An 18,043-nucleotide genomic window follows, 5' to 3' on the forward strand; every position below is an offset into this window, starting at 1 on the left:
GCGGGCTGTAAACATCAAAGACTACGAGTTGGACCTTTTAAGCGATAAGGTGCTCTACTTCCCTGCAGGGGTGACGATCAGGTCCAGTTGGGAAGTTTTTGATAGAATACAGGACATTTTGGATGGAATTAGGAATGGTAAATGAGATTTCAGTGAAACTTGTTTCGGTCAGTTTTTAGGACTCGAAAATCATTGGAAAAAAGCATTTTGGGGGTAGGGAGTGCATTACATGTTGCTGCACTCAGTTAGATGCAAAAAAAAAAAATGTGGTTTGTGGTGGGCGAAAAGCCACTACGTTTTGGCATGATGGAATATGCCCTCGTGACGGGCTTAGGATGTGGGTAAGTGCCAGAAAAGAAGGCAGAGAGAGTAAAGAATAGTCGAGGAGCCATACAGTTTCTTAATAAAGTTTGCAGGGGGCTAAGTCTATTACAGCACAGGGTTTAGAGAAGAGTCTAGAAATAGTTGAATATACTAATAAAGAGAAGATAAAAGTGTGCTTGGTTTTGTTTTTACATTCGATCTTATTGGCTGGTGACTCAACAAAAGCTATTGAGAAAGATTGGTTGTTGTTTGCAAGCAACTTTAAGTTCTTTAATTCTTATCCATGGGGACTGAAATCATATGAGCGAACCATCAGCAGCCTGACAAAACTAGACATGGCGTTAAAGCAGTCCCAATGGGATGAGAAGGATAAACCAAGCACGTACAATTTGTTTGGCTTCCCATGGGCAATGCAGGTAAATATTAATAGCTTTTTATTATATTTTTTGTAACATATATGTTTCAATTATGATATGGACCGTTTTTTTTTCCAATGTAGGCTTAGATGTATGAGGCCATCCCNCAATAAAAAGCAACAAAAAGCACGAAATGTGGTTCATGGTGGATGGAAAGCCAGTACGTTTTGGGATGATGGAATATGCGTTGGTGACTGGCTTAAGATGTGGGGAATTGCCAGGTGAGGTTGAGGAAAAAAGAATAATGGACAGTACGGGAGCCAAAAGGTTGGCTAACAAGGTTTTGGCGGGGAAGAAGTCTATTAAGGCACATGAATTAGAGGACAGGTTAAAAGATGGTGAGTTTAACGATTCAGAGACGTTCAAACTGTGCTTGGTATTGTTCTTATATTTTATTTTAATGGCTAGTGACTCAACAAAAGCCATTGATATTGATTGGGTGAAGTTTGTAAGCAACTTGAACTTCTTTAATGCTTATCCGTGGGGAAGGGTATCATTTAAGTGAACCATGGAGTCTCTGTAACCAAAAGACCTAGCGTTAAAGCACTTCCAATGCAGAAGAATAGACCGGCGACGTACAATTTGTTTGGCTTCCCATGGGCAATGCAGGTAAATATTAATAGATTTTTGTTATATTTTTTTTAATATATGCGTTTGAATTATGATATGGACTGTTTTTTTAAAATGTAGGCTTGGATGTATGAGGTCATCCTTGTCCTGGCTAAGAAGGGGGGAGGATTAGGGCTTTGGTTGTGCAACAGACATTTCCTAGGATGTTGCGGTGGCACGACCAGAAGTGTACCCATTCGGATTATGAGCAAATAGATATTGAAATTCAATCAGCTCAGGTAAGATTAAAGGATTAAGCTTGAACATGCATTTGCTTTAAAATGTCAATTAAATCTGATTGATTTTGTTTCTTATTGCGGGGGGTTGTCCGTCCCTTCCTCACCGTTACTGGGGGTGAAGCACAACAGCACTATGTCACATCTTTCCGAGCACTGGAGGATCAAAGGGATGAAGGGATAGACCGCCTGACGCGGGACCTACAAGGAGTCACACATGTGAGGGTAGTTGCAGGGCCACTGCTTGAGAATGTGGTTGACGCCGAGGAGGATGAAGGCGCAATCGGTGGGAGGGAGGAGGAGGGGAGGGAGGAAGAGGTTCGTATGCCTCAGTAAACCGGTACAACAAGTACCGCTTTGCCGAGGCGTCGGGGTCGCGAGAGTGAGGTGGTTGACCTCATAAAGAGTTTGTTTGATAAGATGGAAGAACAGTTGAAAAGGGTGGAGGAGAAAGTGGATAAGGTGGCAGAGAAAGTTGTTAGGGTGGAGGAGGAAGTTGGTAAGCTGTAGAAGGAAGTTGGTGGAGTATTGAAGGCGGTTAAAGTGCAACCTGGGCTGAAAAGAGAGAGCCAAAAAAGCAGGTTTGTGAAATCGCCATACACTGTACTAACACGTATAATTAAGAGGAAAACAAAGAAATAAATTGAGGAAGAAGCCAAAATTGTGGGGGTTAAAGAGGTTTCTGGAGGAAGTGGGGCAGTTATAATGGAGGAGGTTGAGGCAGGAGGCGAAGGAAGTGGGGATGTACAAATGGAGGAAGCGGGCAAGCAAAAATGGAGTCCACTGTCGATTTGTATAGGCCAATAGAGGAGGAAAAGAAAAAACCCTTCTATGCCTATTACAATGAATCCGGAAGTGATGCCCTTGTAAAGTGTAAGACTGGGGATTATTNAAGCGGCTGGGGTAAGATTAAAGGACTAAGCTTTTGCATATGCATTTGCTTTAAAATTTCGCTTTAATCTGATTGATTATGTTTCTTATTGCAGGGACTTGTCCGTCCCTTTCTCACCGCTACTGGGGCTGAAACGGAAGAGGACTATGTCAAATCTTTCAACGCACTGGAGGATGCAAGCGATGAAGGGATAGACCGCCTGATGCGGGACCTAGAAGGGGTCACGCATGTGATGGCAGTTGCGGGGCCACTGCTTCACAATGTGGTTGATGCCAAGGAGGATGAAGCTCCAATCGGCCGGAGGCCCGAGGAGGAGGAGGAGGAGGAGAAGAGGGAGGAAGAGGTTTGTATGCCTCAGCAAACCGGTACAACAAGTACCGCTTTGCCGAGACATCGGCGTCAGGAGAATGAGGTTGTTGACCTCATAAATGGCTTGTTTGAGAGTTTAACAACAGCCGTTGATGCAAGGTTTGAGAGTTTTACAACATCCGTTTATGCAAGGTTTGACAAGATGGAAGAGTGCATGAAAAGGGTGGAGGAGAAAGTGTATAAGCTGGGAGAGAAGGTTGGTACAGTGGAGGAGGAAGTTGGTGGAGAATTAAAGGCTGTTGAAGTGCAGACTGGCTTGAAAAGAGAAAGCCGGAAGAACAAGTTTGTGAAATCGCCTTACATGGTAGTGACACGGGGAAAGAAGAACAAAATTAAGAAACAAATGGAACAAGAACCAGAAATAGAGGAGGTTAGTGGAGGAAGTGGGGCGGTGATAATGGAGGAGGGCGAGGTGGGAGGTGAAGGAAGCGGGGATGTAAAAATGGAGGAAGCGGGAGGAAGTGGGCAAGGGGAATTGCAGTCAAATGTTAATTTGTATAGGCCAATAGAGGAAAAGAAAAAACTCTTCTATGCATATTACAATGGATCAGGAAGTAATGGCCATATAAAGTGTAAGACAGGGGATTATCCCCGGGAATGGTTTAGGAAGTTGTTGACGATGGGCATGTGGCTTGAGGACTCGGTGAGTTATTTTTGCTTAATTTTCCTTATTTTTGCCTATGTTTTCCATACTTATCTTGTTGTTTTTATTTGATGCAGCACATCAATGAGATATTGGCACTGATGAGGCAACGACATGCTACTAATGGTGATATATTGTATCCCGACTGTGCCATCACTGATGTGGCGTTTGGCCAAAGGCTTGTTTCGGTATATCGCACTTTACTTAAAAATGTCGTTGCTAGTGCTGCAGTAAAAGGATCGAAGCGAAAAAAATTGGCCCTAGTACAGATGCATTGCATCCCTGATGATTTTCATTTTGATGATAGAATTATGCAGTATATACGGGGGGATCAGCCCAAATATGGCCACAGTTGGGCCTTTGTTAAAAGAGTGTACTGCATCATCCTCGTCAAAGAGATGCACTAGATAGCAGTCGTTGCGCATCTAGAGGAGGGGTTGCTGAAGATCCTTGACCGCAACACCACTATTTATCGAGACAAACAGTTGCAGGTGGAGTTGGAGCCACTGTCCATATTGTTCCCGCGGCTGTTGCGTGACAGCGAGATGTTTAGGCACTTGGGTGATGAAGTACTAACTGGAAAGTGGCCAATTAAGCGCTCTAATGGCCCAATAAATGAGTCAAGGTAACTTCTATATAAAACTAACTTATATAATACAATTGTTCTATAAATTTATTCTAATGCTAATGTCTCTTCCTATTGTAGTGCTGAATGTGGGGTATATGCCCTGAAATTTATTGAGTTCGACATGACCAACACCCCGATGGATGGGTTGAATGACGAAACAATGAGACACTGTCGGGAGGGCTGGGCTGTCGACTGCTTTCATGGGCAGATGGATCCGTTTTCAGTGAGCAGAACCCAATAANATAAACAGCAGATTTTAAAGACAAGCCACATGAATTTATCAAGTATGAAACTTTCAAAGACTCTTCCTGTTCACTTTGTTTAGTTTTTAACAGTTTCTTCTCTGCATGCGAAGATGATGAAAGAAACCTAGTAGGGAAAATCTTATTTTGAGAAAAACCCAGTTGATTAGTTGTGAGATTCAGAGCTAAATCGCTATCAGTGATTACTTTTCTTGTTGTTCTACAAAGAAAACGAAACATAATGAACTTAACTTACTCAAATTTAAACTGCATTCCGGAAACTTCTTCAATTCAATTTCAAACAGTCAATGCCAAGACTACGAAGGCTGAAGCTGAATATGGAGCCTTCAACGTTCAATTATGAGCCGCCATAGTTTTGTAATGTTAACCTAGTGGATGTGCATGTTAAGTTATTTATGTGACCCCATAGAAAACTGACATAAATGTTTTGTTTCTTTTCTGGTTCGGGTCGGGTCGGTCATATCATTTGACTCGAATTCGACCCGAAAATCCGGTTCGGGGTTCTTGACCCGATCTATGCCTGGATATAATTTTAACTCATTTTTTGGATCTAAGATAGAGTAATTTTCCTGTTCAAATGCGTGTGCTGAAAAAAAAAATTTAGAGTAATGCTACAATCACAGGGAGTAATGCACCAAATGACGTGATAAAATCCTAACTATCGATTAATATTAAGTTATAATTAATCAATTGTCAGGATTTTGTCACGTCATTTGATACACTACTCTCGTTATCTCTATTATTTTCTAAAAAATTAAGAGTCACGCATCCAATGTCATTCTTGGGCTGCAACTTCTATCCATGGATGTTGTAAATAGGTTTAAAAATTATTGCAAAAACATAAATCGGGAGATTGTGGTAAATCAATAAGAGTAATATTTGTTATGCAACACTATCTTCTATCTGTGAGTTCTTCTTCTTCCTCCTTCCTAAAGTCTCCACTAAATTAATGCAAAAACTTATCTGCATATTTCTAAAACAAATATGTTCTATAATAGAGCTAATGAAAATAGCATCGTAATTTCACACAATGGTCCAATTATGTTCTCTTTGGACTTGAATCTATGAAAGCTCAAGAATTGTGTGTTACAGTTCCATGTTTGTGTCATCTTAGATAGGAAGACAAAAGTTAACTCCTTTAACATCGAGACAAACTTGGTTTCTTCTTTTGGAATAAGAAGACCTTCAAAATTAAATACATATATCGGTGAAAAACATTTTCTATTATTCTCTAAAAGAACAAATAGGAGGAAGATAGACCAATATACGACATATCAGTTAGTTTCCCAATAATATAATCACTTGGATGTAGCAAAACTCATAACTTAAGAACCCTCATAATTAGACAAATGTATGACATATTGAAAAAAAGAAAAAAGAAAATGATTTTATTTATCACTTCAATATGTTCCATCTTTAATTTTAGTTTTTATTCACAATATTCTCCCTTCTGTTATCACATGTAGAACATGTATTAGACATATAAGATAAGTCAACCTCCAATTATTGATCCAATTTTGGGGTTTACTGTTCATTCATTGCATATAATTTTGATAACATGGATGATTAAATCCTAAATTTTGCGTTTCAAATAATAGTGACATTTCTAATTATATATTTTGATGCTAGGGCTGGACTCTGCTGACTGTGATATCTTGCACAAATCAAGCCCAAGAGACCCAATATTTAAACCAAACTAGTCTGTTCGTGCTCTAGGCTAGCTACCAAATTTGGAGAAAATTTAGCTAACCGGCCATCCCAAGTTTGGATTTAAAAAAAGGGCCTTGAAACTGTTTACCATTTTTTTTTTTTTTTTAGAGAAGCTGACGTGGCACAGTTAGGATCCATTAAACATGTAAAATGGGTTAAAATGAAATGATTAAAACATATAAGGACAAAATCATNGTATGAAAGTTGGACTTTGAATTTTGTAGTTTATGTGATGTCGATGTTCATACTTGGGTTGTGGTGCTGATGCTGCAGGTGTCATGCTTATATGGAGCTTTACCGAAAGACACGATTTGTGATGAACTTCTCACCTACACACACTGTAACTTATTTACGTGTTTTTTTTTATTTACAAAAGTTGACGTGTCTGCAGGTTCCTGGCAAACAATGAGAGGAAACTTCTCAAACAAATGCTGATTGGCAAGAGGAGAGGAGGCATCTCCAATAAAGGCTACTGGGAAGGCATGGTACAAAACAATGATCTCAGAGAGGTTGCTGACAGTGTATAGGAAATTTTTGTAAAAAATTGGATCTGACATTTGAGAGATAATTTTTTTTTTTTTTTTGTCCATATAAGATATCTCATTAGCAGATTGAATTTACTATGTATGATGTGATCATTTGCTTCACCCAAGTCGGATAATGGTTTTTTAGCGTTTTGTTTCATTTTGTGTATCACTACAACGTGTGATATACTGGTGTGATTATTTAATTCACCCAAGTTTGGGCTAATGGTTAGCTTGTCCATATATTTTGATATTTGCCACATCCCATGCCTATTTTTTATTTTCTGTTTCGATTACATTGATGTCTCTTATATTTTGATTTGTGATGAATTTGATTGATACAAATTCTTTTCGGATTTGCGAGGGAAATGAGTGATGTACAAATGTTTCCCAAATGACTAAGACTTTTCCAGATATGATCGCTTAAACGATAGAGACTCGATTAGGAAGCATCGCTTAAGCGATACATCAGATCGCTTAAGCGATTACCCATCTGGGCAGATGTTCATCCTACCGTGATAAAGATCGCTTAAGCGATCCTATATCGCTTAAGTGACAGAGACTCGTTTAGGAAGCATCGCTTAAGCGATACATAAGATCGTTTAAGCGATCATAGATCTGAGCAGATATATTCTGCCTTGGCCAAGATCGCCTCAGCGATCCAAAATCGCTTAAGCGACAGAGACTCGTTTAGGAAGCATCGCTTAAGCGATACATAAGATCGCTTAAGCGATCATAGATCTGGGCAGATACATTCTACCTTGGCCAAGATCGCTTCACCGATCCAAAATCGCTTAAGCGACAGAGACTCGTTTAGGAAGCATCGCTAAGATCGCTTAACCGATCATAGATCTGGGTAGATGCATTCTGCCTTGGCCAAGATCGCTTAAGCGATCAAGAGTGTTATACGGAAATCGCATAAGAGTGTTTTTCATTGGCTTTTCTAATTTTCATTTGGACACAGTATGAATGTTGAGATTCAAGTTTAGTCATTTACAACAATTTCAGAGCTTAATGTTTAAGAATGTTATGTTAAAACATTCATCCTAGCGTAAAAGAACTACAGATCCAACACTTGAAATTAGCTACTACCACAAAAAACAAAAAAAAATTATATTGAACACAGTTCAAAAGTTAAACCTGTTTCATTTCACATGCCTCTGAAATCCAGGANAAAATTTTTCATGACAAAAAATTTTTATTAAAAATTATTTGTCATGTTATTAAATTTTTTACAAAATTATTTTTCTCACTATATAATTTTCGATAAATAATATTATCATATAAACAAACATGTGACAAATTAAATGTTGTCATAATAAAGTCAATGACAAATGAATTTTGGTCACTATTAAAATTATGAGAAGATAAATTAGTCATTATTCACAATTTTTGATAAAATCAATTTCGTCATCATATATTATTTTCTCACTATAAAGCTTATCATTTGGTATTTAAATGTAAATCAATTATGACAATATTATTTATAGTGAAAAAAATTATCTTCTATTGTTACAAATAATTTACCACAATAAACTAGTTTAAAGTGATAAATTATTATTGTTACAATAAATAATTAGGTTATAGTGACCAAACGCTCTTTCATCACCATACACATAAGAGTATGAGCTTAATGTGACTAACTTGGTGACCAATATAATTCCTCACATTAAAAAATGGTCACAATTTTGATATTTATAGTGACAAATTATTTTGTTGTGAGAAGCCTAAATTCTTGTAGTGTATTTGGGAGAAAAATGAGTTATAAATGACAAATTATTACATAATACAAGAGAAATGTAGGATTCTTTTTTTTTTTTTCCATGATCGCTTAAGCGATATATGAGCGACCACAGATATCTCTTCAGCGACCAAGATTTTTTCTCAAATGATCGCTTAAGCGATCTACAATCGCTTAAACGACCAAGAGTAAAAGCGACGAATCGCTTAAGCGATAACAGAGGATCGCTTAAGCGATCATAGATCTGGGCAGATTTTATTCTGCCTCGGAAAAGATCGCTTAAGAGATCCTAAATCACTTAAGCAACCAAGAGTAAAAGCGAGGAATCGCTTAAGCGATAACAGAGGATCGCTTAAGCGATCATAGATCTGGGCAGATTTTATTCTGCCTCAGAAGAGATCGCTTAAGCGATCAAGAGTCAAAGCGAGGAATCGCTTGAGCGATACAAGAGGATCGCTTAAGAGATCATAGATCTGGGCAGATTTTATTCTGCCTCAGATGAGATCACTTAATCGATCTTAAATCTCTTAAGCAACCAAGAGTTAAAGCGACGAATCGCTTAAGCGATACAAGCAATCATTGATCTGTGCAGATTTTATTCTGCCTCAGAAGAGATCGCTTAAGCGATCCTAAATCGCTTAAGCGACCCAGAGTCAAAGCGAGGAATCGCTTGAGCGATATAAGAGGATCGCTTAAGAGATCATAGATCTGGGCAGATTTTATTCTGCCTAGGAAAAGATCGCTTAAGAGATCCTAAATCACTTAAGCGACCAAGAGTAACAGAGAGGAATCACTTAAGCGATACAAGAGGATCGCTTAAGCGATCATAGATCTGGGCAGATTTTATTCTGCCTCGGATGAGATCGCTTAATCGATCTTAAATCTCTTAAGCGACCAAGAGTTAAAGCGACAAATCCTTAAGCGATACAAGAGGATCGCTTAAGCGATCATAGATCTGTGCAGATTTTATTCTGCCTCGAAAGAGATCGCTTAAGCGATCCTAAATTGTTTAAGCGACCCAGAGTCAAAGTAAGGAATCGCTTGAGCGATACAAGAGGATCGCTTAAGCGATCATAGATCTGTGCAGATTTTACTCTACCTCGGAAGAGATCGCTTAAGCAATCCTAAATCGCTTAAGCGACCCAGAGTCAAAGCAAGGAATCGCTTGAGCGATACAAGAGGATCGCTTAAGCGATCATAGATCTGGGCAGATTTTATTCTGCCTTGAAAGAGATCGCTTAAGAGATCCTAAATCGCTTAAGCGACCAAGAGTAAAAGCTATGAATCGCTTAAGCGATACTAGAGGATCGCTTAAGCGATCATCTATCTGGGCAGATTTTATTCGTCCTTGGAAGAGATCGCTCAACCAACCAAGCATAACTAACTAAACACGTAAAATGGGTTTAAATGAAAGGATTAAAACATATTTGGGTCGAATAGACAAAAACATATTTCTTAAAATTTGAAATTTCTCAAAACAAGCCCCAGTAACTGTTCACCTTGCTTNAAATTCGAGATTGAGGCACACCAATATCTTTCAAAAGAGCTATATTTGGACCAAAATTTTTACTCCTTAAATCCAGTAAAAGTCCCCGTCCCATGCGCTTCAAAACTTTAACAATTTTTTCGTCATGAATGACAACATTCTTGAGGAAATTGTAATTGGGGATAAGATGATTCTTTAAACTCCTAGACAACAATTGTGGACACCTAGCTATAATCTCCACCAGGTCATTCCTTGAAGCCCCTATAGAACGGAAAAACTCAATCTTGGGCGAAAGTGTCTTTTCGGGATCACTTGAAATGACTCGTGGGTATCGTCTCACAACTTTAGAGATCTGGGTTTTGGTGAAACCATGGTCACTGAGAAACCTAAGGACTGAGTCTGCTCTTTCAGAGTTCTTCAACTGAATAAACTTAGAAGCAGAAACAGCAGATTTTAAAGACAAGCCACATGAATTTATCAAGTATGAAACTTTCAAGGACTCTTCCTGTTCACTTTTCTGAGTTTTTAACGGTTTCTTCTCTAAATGCGAAGATGATGAAAGAAACCTAGTAGGGAAAATCTTATTTTGAGAAAAACCCAGTTGACTAGTAAGATTCAGAGCTAAATCGCTATCAGCGATTACTTTTCTTGTTGTTCTACAAAGAAAACGAAACATAATGAACTTAACTTACTCAAATTTAAACTGCATTCCGGAAACTTCTTCAATTCAATTTCAAACTGCCAATGCCAAGACTACGAAGGCTGAAGCTGAATATAGAGCCTTCAACGTTCAATTCTGAGCCGCCATAGTTTTGTAATGTTAACCTAGTGGATGTGTATATTAAGTTATGAATAGAAGCCTTCAAAGAAGCTGAAGAAAAAAACGAACAAAAAACGGAAAAAGAGAAAGAGAGAGAGAAAAATTACGAAGATGAAGGACAGAGATTGTCTTAGTATACTTTCTTTTATAGATTTATTTGTATTGTCTTTGTATACTTTCTTTTATAGATTTATTTGTAAGACTACACTGCTGTTAAGTTATTTATGTGACCCCATAGAAAACTGACACAGAAAACTTAATTTTTTTTTTTTTAAATGAGGTTCGGGTCGGTGTCGGTCCTATCAGTTGACCCGAATCCGAACCGACAAATCTGGTCCACCGTCTTGACCCGATCTATAGCTGGATAAAATTTTAACCCAGTTTTTTTGGATCTAAGATCGTAGAGTAATTTTCCTATTCAAATGCGTGCGCTGAATAACAAAAAATTTAAGAGTCACGCATTCAATGTCATTCCTTGAGCAGCAATTTCTGTCCATGGATGTTGTAAATAGGTTTAAAAATTATTGCAAAAACATACATAGGGAGATTGTGGTAAATCAATCGGAGTAGAGCTGGGCAGGGACCGGTCCCTTGCGGGCCCAGGCCTGGGCCCGTTTGGGACTAGTCCCAAATGGGACTAGTCACTCATGGGCCTAGGACCGGTCCCAAGCCCATGAGAAAAACCAGGACCCAGACCAAGCCCTAGGCCTATTCAAGACTGGTCCTATGGGCCCAGGACCGGTCCTATGGGCTTGGATAATTTTTTTCCCCTCCTGATATTTTTTTATATTTTAGAGGCGAAATAAAGTTTTATAGGGGGTTTTTATTATTTTTTAGGGGTTGATTAGTAAGTTTCTAAAAATTTAATTAATTTGAAAAAATAATAAATTAATAGTTAATTTTAATTTTTAACATAAATGTAATATTCACATTTCACACATTCACGCTTCACAAATAAACAATTAAATAATTTTTTTTATTAAATTATTCATCTTCAATTTCATCGTCAACACTAGTTACATTATTCAAATTTGTATTCCTAAAGAGTTCGAGTAGTTCGGGATCTTCAGGGTGCTGTTGTAGTCTTCTTTCTGCATGANCTCTTAGGTTTAACCCACAAAAGTCCAAACAAAGTCAAAACCCTACCCGTTTTTATTTGAACAGATATTCTGCGTTTCAATTGCTTTCTTATTTAAGATTTAATTTTCTATTTAATTTTAAATTTTGTTTTCTTTTTCATTACAAATTGATCCCACCAATCCAAAGAATTCGATTTCTTCAACTTGAAAACGTTAGGAAACTTAGTGCTTTGCTACAGTCCTCGTGGGAACGATATCCTACCCATCACTCTTTTACTTTATGCGACTAGTGCACTTGCTATTCTTTGCATGTTGTAGTAAACACGCATCAGCCACTTCGAATCCTAGATTCTGGTGGCGCAAGCAGTTCAATGGCTGCTCCGGTGGATCATCCTATCAGTGAAGGTGGTCTGCAAGGAGAGGAGACATTGGTGGCACAAAAACAGAGGGAAGAATCGGCAAACGGTTTCAAAGATGAGGATTCAGGTGATAATTCAGGCTAGGAGGAGGATTCCAGCGAGAATTCAGGCCAGGAGAAGTCTTTTAAGGATTCAGTTGACAAGGAGGAGGCCAATGAGAACGAGCAGGCTGCCAAAGCAAGGGAACATTCTGAACTGTCGCTTAAGCGATCATTTGTATTGATTAAGCGATTAACCTCTTTTACTCCATCTACCCAGATCTAAGATCGCTTAAGCGATCCTTTATATCGCTTAAGCGATTCTTTATATCGCTTAAGCGATTGATTAAGTTGACTCTTGGTCGCTTAAGCGATTTCAGATCGCTTAAGCGATCTTTTCGAGGCGATACAAATGGATAGCTTAAGCGACTAGGAGTAAAAGCAATGAATCGCTTAAGCGATACATAAGATCGCTTAAGCGATCATAGATATGGGCAGATTCATTCTGCCTTGGCCAGGATCGCTTAAGCGATTAAAAGTGTTTTACGAAAATCGCTTAAGCGATATAAGTGGATAGCTTAAGCGATTTTCGATCTGGGCATCTGCCACGAGCTAGATCTCTTAAGTGATTACCGATCACTTAAGCGAGCAGGAGTAAAAGCAAAGAATCGCTTAAGTGTTCCTATTTATTCGAATATTATTTATTGTATTTCAAAGCATCGGTTTAGCGATTAATGCTATGCTAAACATATAGGGTTTACGATTCGTTCAGTGGACTATGACCGTTATTATATTTATATTAAACATATAGTTCTTTTACGTCAGTATGAAACATATAAAGTGTAGAATGTTTACGTCTATGCTAAACATATAGGGTTTATGATTCGTCTTTGTGGACTATGACCGTTATTATATTTATATTAAACATATAGTTCTTTTACGTCAGTATGAAACATATAAAGTGTTGAATGTTTACGTCTATGCTAAACATATAGGGTTTACGATTCGTCTTTGTGGACTATGACCGTTATTATATTTATATTAAACATATAGTTCTTTTACGTCAGTATGAAACATATAAAGTGTTGAATGTTTACGTCTATGCTAAACATATAGGGTTTACGATTCTTCTTTGTGGACTATGACCGTTATTATATTTATATTAAACATATAGTTCTTTTACGTCAGTATGAAACATACAAAGTGTTGAATGTTTACGTCTATGCTAAACATATAGGGTTTATGATTCGTCTTTGTGGACTATGACCGTTATTATATTTATATTAAACATATAGTTCTTTTACGTCAGTATGAAACATATAAAGTGTTGAATGTTTACGTCTATGTAAACATATAGGATTTACGATTCTTCTTTGTTTAGAACATAAATGGTGCGTTTGGTTGAATATTCCTGTAAATATTATAAATCCTATTCCCATAATATTTCTTTGTTTAATTATTTAGGAAATATTAGTATTTTTTAATAAATTTTAGACCCATTAACTGAATTAATTTCATTAATACCACCCGAAAAAGTTTAAAAAGTAACAAAAATACCCCCACCCACCAAACTTCCCAGATTCCGGCACCACCGACGGCTACAAACGATTGGTAATTCATAGATGTGACATTTTTTGGATCTAGCTGGAAAAGGCCACATCAGGCCGTCATCGACTTTCAAAAGAAATGGCTGACGTTGACGGTCAACGATGGCCAAATCTAAGGCATCGTTGACCGAAAACGATGGCCATATATTTGGTCGTCACAGATGGCCAGATGTCACCTTTTTCATCCATCGACAGCCAGATCTGGCCTTTTCCGGCCACATCCATGGTTGATTTGGCCGGAAAAGGCCATATCGATGCCCTATTAGCCTGATCCGACCGCTATGCGTCATAACGCCCTTTTCCGATAGGTTTCCGATAGTGGTGGCCGAAATCTGGGAAGTTGGGTAGGTGGGGTGTATTTATGAAATTTTTAAATCTTTCGTTGGTCGATTAAGCGATCGTACTAAAAGGAAGTTCGTTTACATAGGGTCGCTTAAGCGATCGTAGATATCGCTTAAGCGATTCTTTTCTTTTTCACTTGGTCGATTAAGCGATCGTGGATTGCTTAAGCGATCTCATGTGATTGGTAGAATCAAATTTGCCAAGGTGCATGATCGCTTAAGCGATTCTCATCTTTTTTTCTTGGTCGATTAAGCGATCGTGGATCGCTTAAGCAATTCTTGTCTTTTTGTCTTGGTTGATTAAGCGATCGTGGATCGCTTAAGCGATCGTGGATCGCTTAAGCGATCGTGAAGCTTAAGCGATCCCAGATATCGCTTAAGCGATTCTTGTCTTTTTATCTTGGTCGATTAAGCGATCGTGGATCACTTAAGCGATTCTTGTCTTTTTGTCTTGGTCGATTAAGCGATATCTTGAATCGCTTAAGCAATCTGAGATATTGCTTAAGTGATTCTTGTCTTTTTGTCTTGGTCGATTAAGCGATCATGGATCGCTTAAACGATCCGTGATATCTCTTAAGCCATCCTGTTTGAAAAACCCTTTGTCGCTTAAGTGATCATGGGAAATATATACTTTTCCTGCTTTTCTCCTGAATTTTGACAAACTAAAATTACCAACACGTATTAATTCCATACTTTCTCCTCAATTTGACAACCTAATTCTAAACTAAAATCACCAACAAATATTTAGGCCATGTAACAAGAAATATAAAGAATGATTTATTAAAGGTAACAATAAAATTTATAACATCAATAATTGAAAACAATAACTCATCAACGGTTGGCCTTGGCAACTCCCTGAATTTCATTCTTCTTCGAACCTAATTTTTTTGATTTGTATGTGATTGCTTTTGGCAACTGCTTCTCTTGTGGCTAGGTTGCTTGCAAATTGAGCACTTATTCATCTTCCGGGGAACCTTAAAGGCTGATGGAATACGCTTAACTATTTTTCTCCCCTCTGCTGTCTTCTTGAATGGCGGGTGGATGATAATGTTAGCCATCTCTGGCGGCACTACCCACTGCTCTTCTGGAGGCACTAGATATATCGTTTCTGAATAAGCTAGCATCTAGTGATCTGTCATATAGAGAGGGGACCAAAGTTCCATGTAAATTCTTGAACCAAAATCTGGCTTCCGTTGGTGTTTCAGTGCTGCTAGTGCATGAGGACAAGGTAAACGTTGAATGTCAAACACTTTACAGCTACAAGTTTTTCTAACAATGTTAACAGCCATCCGGACCATAGTTCGCACAGTGAACTCTTGAGCATTAAGAGGATATGCAAACAGTGCATTTGACACGTTCCATGCGCAATAATTTTTTAGCTGACGGAACAAGGGTTGTAGTTAAATACGACTCCGTACGACGCTCATGGAAACACCGTGACAGTGTTCTTTGGATTGCATCAAAGAGTGCAACTATTGGAAACTCTATTTCTATTAAAAACTGAATTTATGGACCCGACCATGTTCGTGGTCATGACATCAAACCTTCTTCTAGGAAAGTAGCTCTACCCATCGCTCGAAACCAACTTCATGCTCAAGATACTTAGCAACTCTATCATCTTTGATTAGATTTGCTGGAAGTGCTCCTCGAAAGCATCAACCAATAAGGTTTTGCTGCCATGTAGTATGTCTAGAGGAGGCCAGCACACTTAAACTTTTGTTTTATGTTCTCACCAAGGTGCCATACAGAATCTGTGATGTGCTTGACGGTAAATAGTGGCAATCCCCTTTTTTATAGACTTGTGCCTATCGGATATTATGCATAACTCGTCAGGTCAGGCACTATCATACATAACTGCTGAAAAAACCAAGTCCATGACTCGTCATTCTCATAGCAACCACACACCATGCAATAGGATAGTGTGATTCTTTTCTTCCTACCTATGCAGTGGCCACCAACAATGTACCTCCATACTTTCCCGTCAGAAAGCAACCATCAACAGCCAACACCTTTCTCATGTTTACAAAACCCCTTATAGCAGAACCGTAAGCAACAAAAAAATATTTAAACATCATATTCCTGTCCCACTTTAAAGCCGTCTTGCTACCTTGGTTTGTTAACTCAAACATATAACGGTACGCTTCTAATACTGCGTACCCGTGCTTCGGCGTGCCCCTCACAAAATCTTGTGCATGTTGTCTCCCTTTCCAGCATTTCCAGTAACTAATAGCACATCCTAACTCTATGTGCACAAGTCTCTGAATGTCTTTAGGAGATGGACCTTTCCCTTCAACGAACCGACTTTTGACAAATTGTCCAATAACATCAGCGGACGCTTGTCGATACTCACCTGAAATATATCCCAAACCACAAGTGTGCTCACGGGTATATGTGCTAAGAATAAATTTTTCCGACTCCGCCAACCTTCTACAATAAATCTGCCATTTGCACTTTCGGTCATGACATGCAACCGTCACAGCCAATGAATTTGACTTTTTGGTGATGAACTCAAAATTACCTCTCACGACAACAAGTTTTAGCTTCCTCACCATTTCCTCTTTGTTGTCAAATAAATACCCTTTGTGCAACTCCAATCCATCCGTAAAAACATGAGCTGATTTACTACTACCTCCAATTGTCCCCTCTGAACCTGCATAAACAACCATGGTGTTCTCTTCCTCACAATCTATGCCTTCTACATAATCTGTATTTAAAGGAATCTCTACATCTATGGGAACATCCACGGGGTCCTCCTCCTCAACATTTTCATTCTGCCCCCTATCACCAACCTCTTCTACAGTCTCCTCCTCACCACCCAATTCGCCGTCTACTCTTGATTTTTCAACTAACAAATCAATGGCCTCGTAGTTCAAATTAAAACTAGGCAAATCTCCGCCTACTTCCTCGTTATCCCCTTCCTTTGAACCAACTTTGAACAGTTTTTCTACAAGAGAAGCCCTTAAAATCGGCCTCGAACCATTATCGGCCACATCAATCATATATAACTTCATACTTTCATACGACTTTAATATAGCAGGAGGTACCTTATAATATTCAGGAACTTTGCTTAAAACATACTTCACAACTATATCACTACGCGAGCAACTCAAATTACCTCTTCTAATTATTTCACCAATCAACTAATCAAAACTAACCTCTGTGCTCACAACAATTGGTATAACTTCTTTGCTCTTCCCAATCCACTCCCAGCTACGTTCTTCCTCCACCCACTCACCAAAATATTCAACACCCAAAACAACTTGTCCCATGTGTAATAATAGCCAACTACCTGTAATGCAAGAAAAAAAAAATTCTTAAATGCTGTACTAAGGGTTCAAATATTTTAAAAAGAATCTGTACAGTCACTTATATGGTCTGCTGTATCGCTTAAGCGTCATGGTTATTTAACCATGATCGCTTAAGCAATCTTATGCCATTTACTGATCACTTAAGTGATCTGCTCCTATACACCAGACTTTTACCAGATCGTTTAAGTGATCTATCTGCTGCATTACCAAACCTACCAGATCACTTAAACGATACATCAGATCGCTTAAGCGATCCATCATACCCAGAACACATTTTCAGTCATCTCTACCTACAATCGATTCTGTCATACCTAGAACACATACCTAGAACAAATTTTCAACAAATTTCACTCCTTTCAACTTGCATTACATCAAACACAACCCAACAACCTAAACAACTAAATCAAAATCATAACCCAAACCCCATTAATTATTAAATCTTTGTAAATCTAAATATAAAATGTAAAAAAGAGATACACATACTTAGACGGAATGTCAGGAGGAGGAGGAGGGGGATCTTTAGCGGAGAAGATGTTAATAGTGGAGGAAGAAGAAGATATAGAGGAATGAGGAAGAAGAAGATGTAGAGGAAGGAGGAAGGAGGAAGAAGAAGATGATGCAGAGGAAGAAGAAGATGTAGACGAAGCTAA

At 38.4% G+C, this 18,043-nt stretch overlaps 1 protein-coding gene across 1 annotated transcript; it reads right to left on the reverse strand.

Annotated features, from left to right (window-relative positions):
* Positions 1 to 9,827: 9,827 nt before the first annotated feature.
* LOC116136872 (transcription termination factor MTERF9, chloroplastic-like) lies at positions 9,828 to 10,517 on the reverse strand. Its single transcript, XM_031422533.1, has one exon. The coding sequence runs from the start codon at positions 10,515 to 10,517 to the stop codon at positions 9,828 to 9,830; it is 690 nt and encodes a 229-aa protein (XP_031278393.1).
* Positions 10,518 to 18,043: the final 7,526 nt, after the last annotated feature.

This window comes from Pistacia vera, unplaced genomic scaffold, assembly GCF_008641045.1.
Source record: "Pistacia vera cultivar Batoury unplaced genomic scaffold, PisVer_v2 Contig320, whole genome shotgun sequence".
Classification (NCBI taxonomy): Eukaryota; Viridiplantae; Streptophyta; class Magnoliopsida; order Sapindales; family Anacardiaceae; genus Pistacia; species Pistacia vera.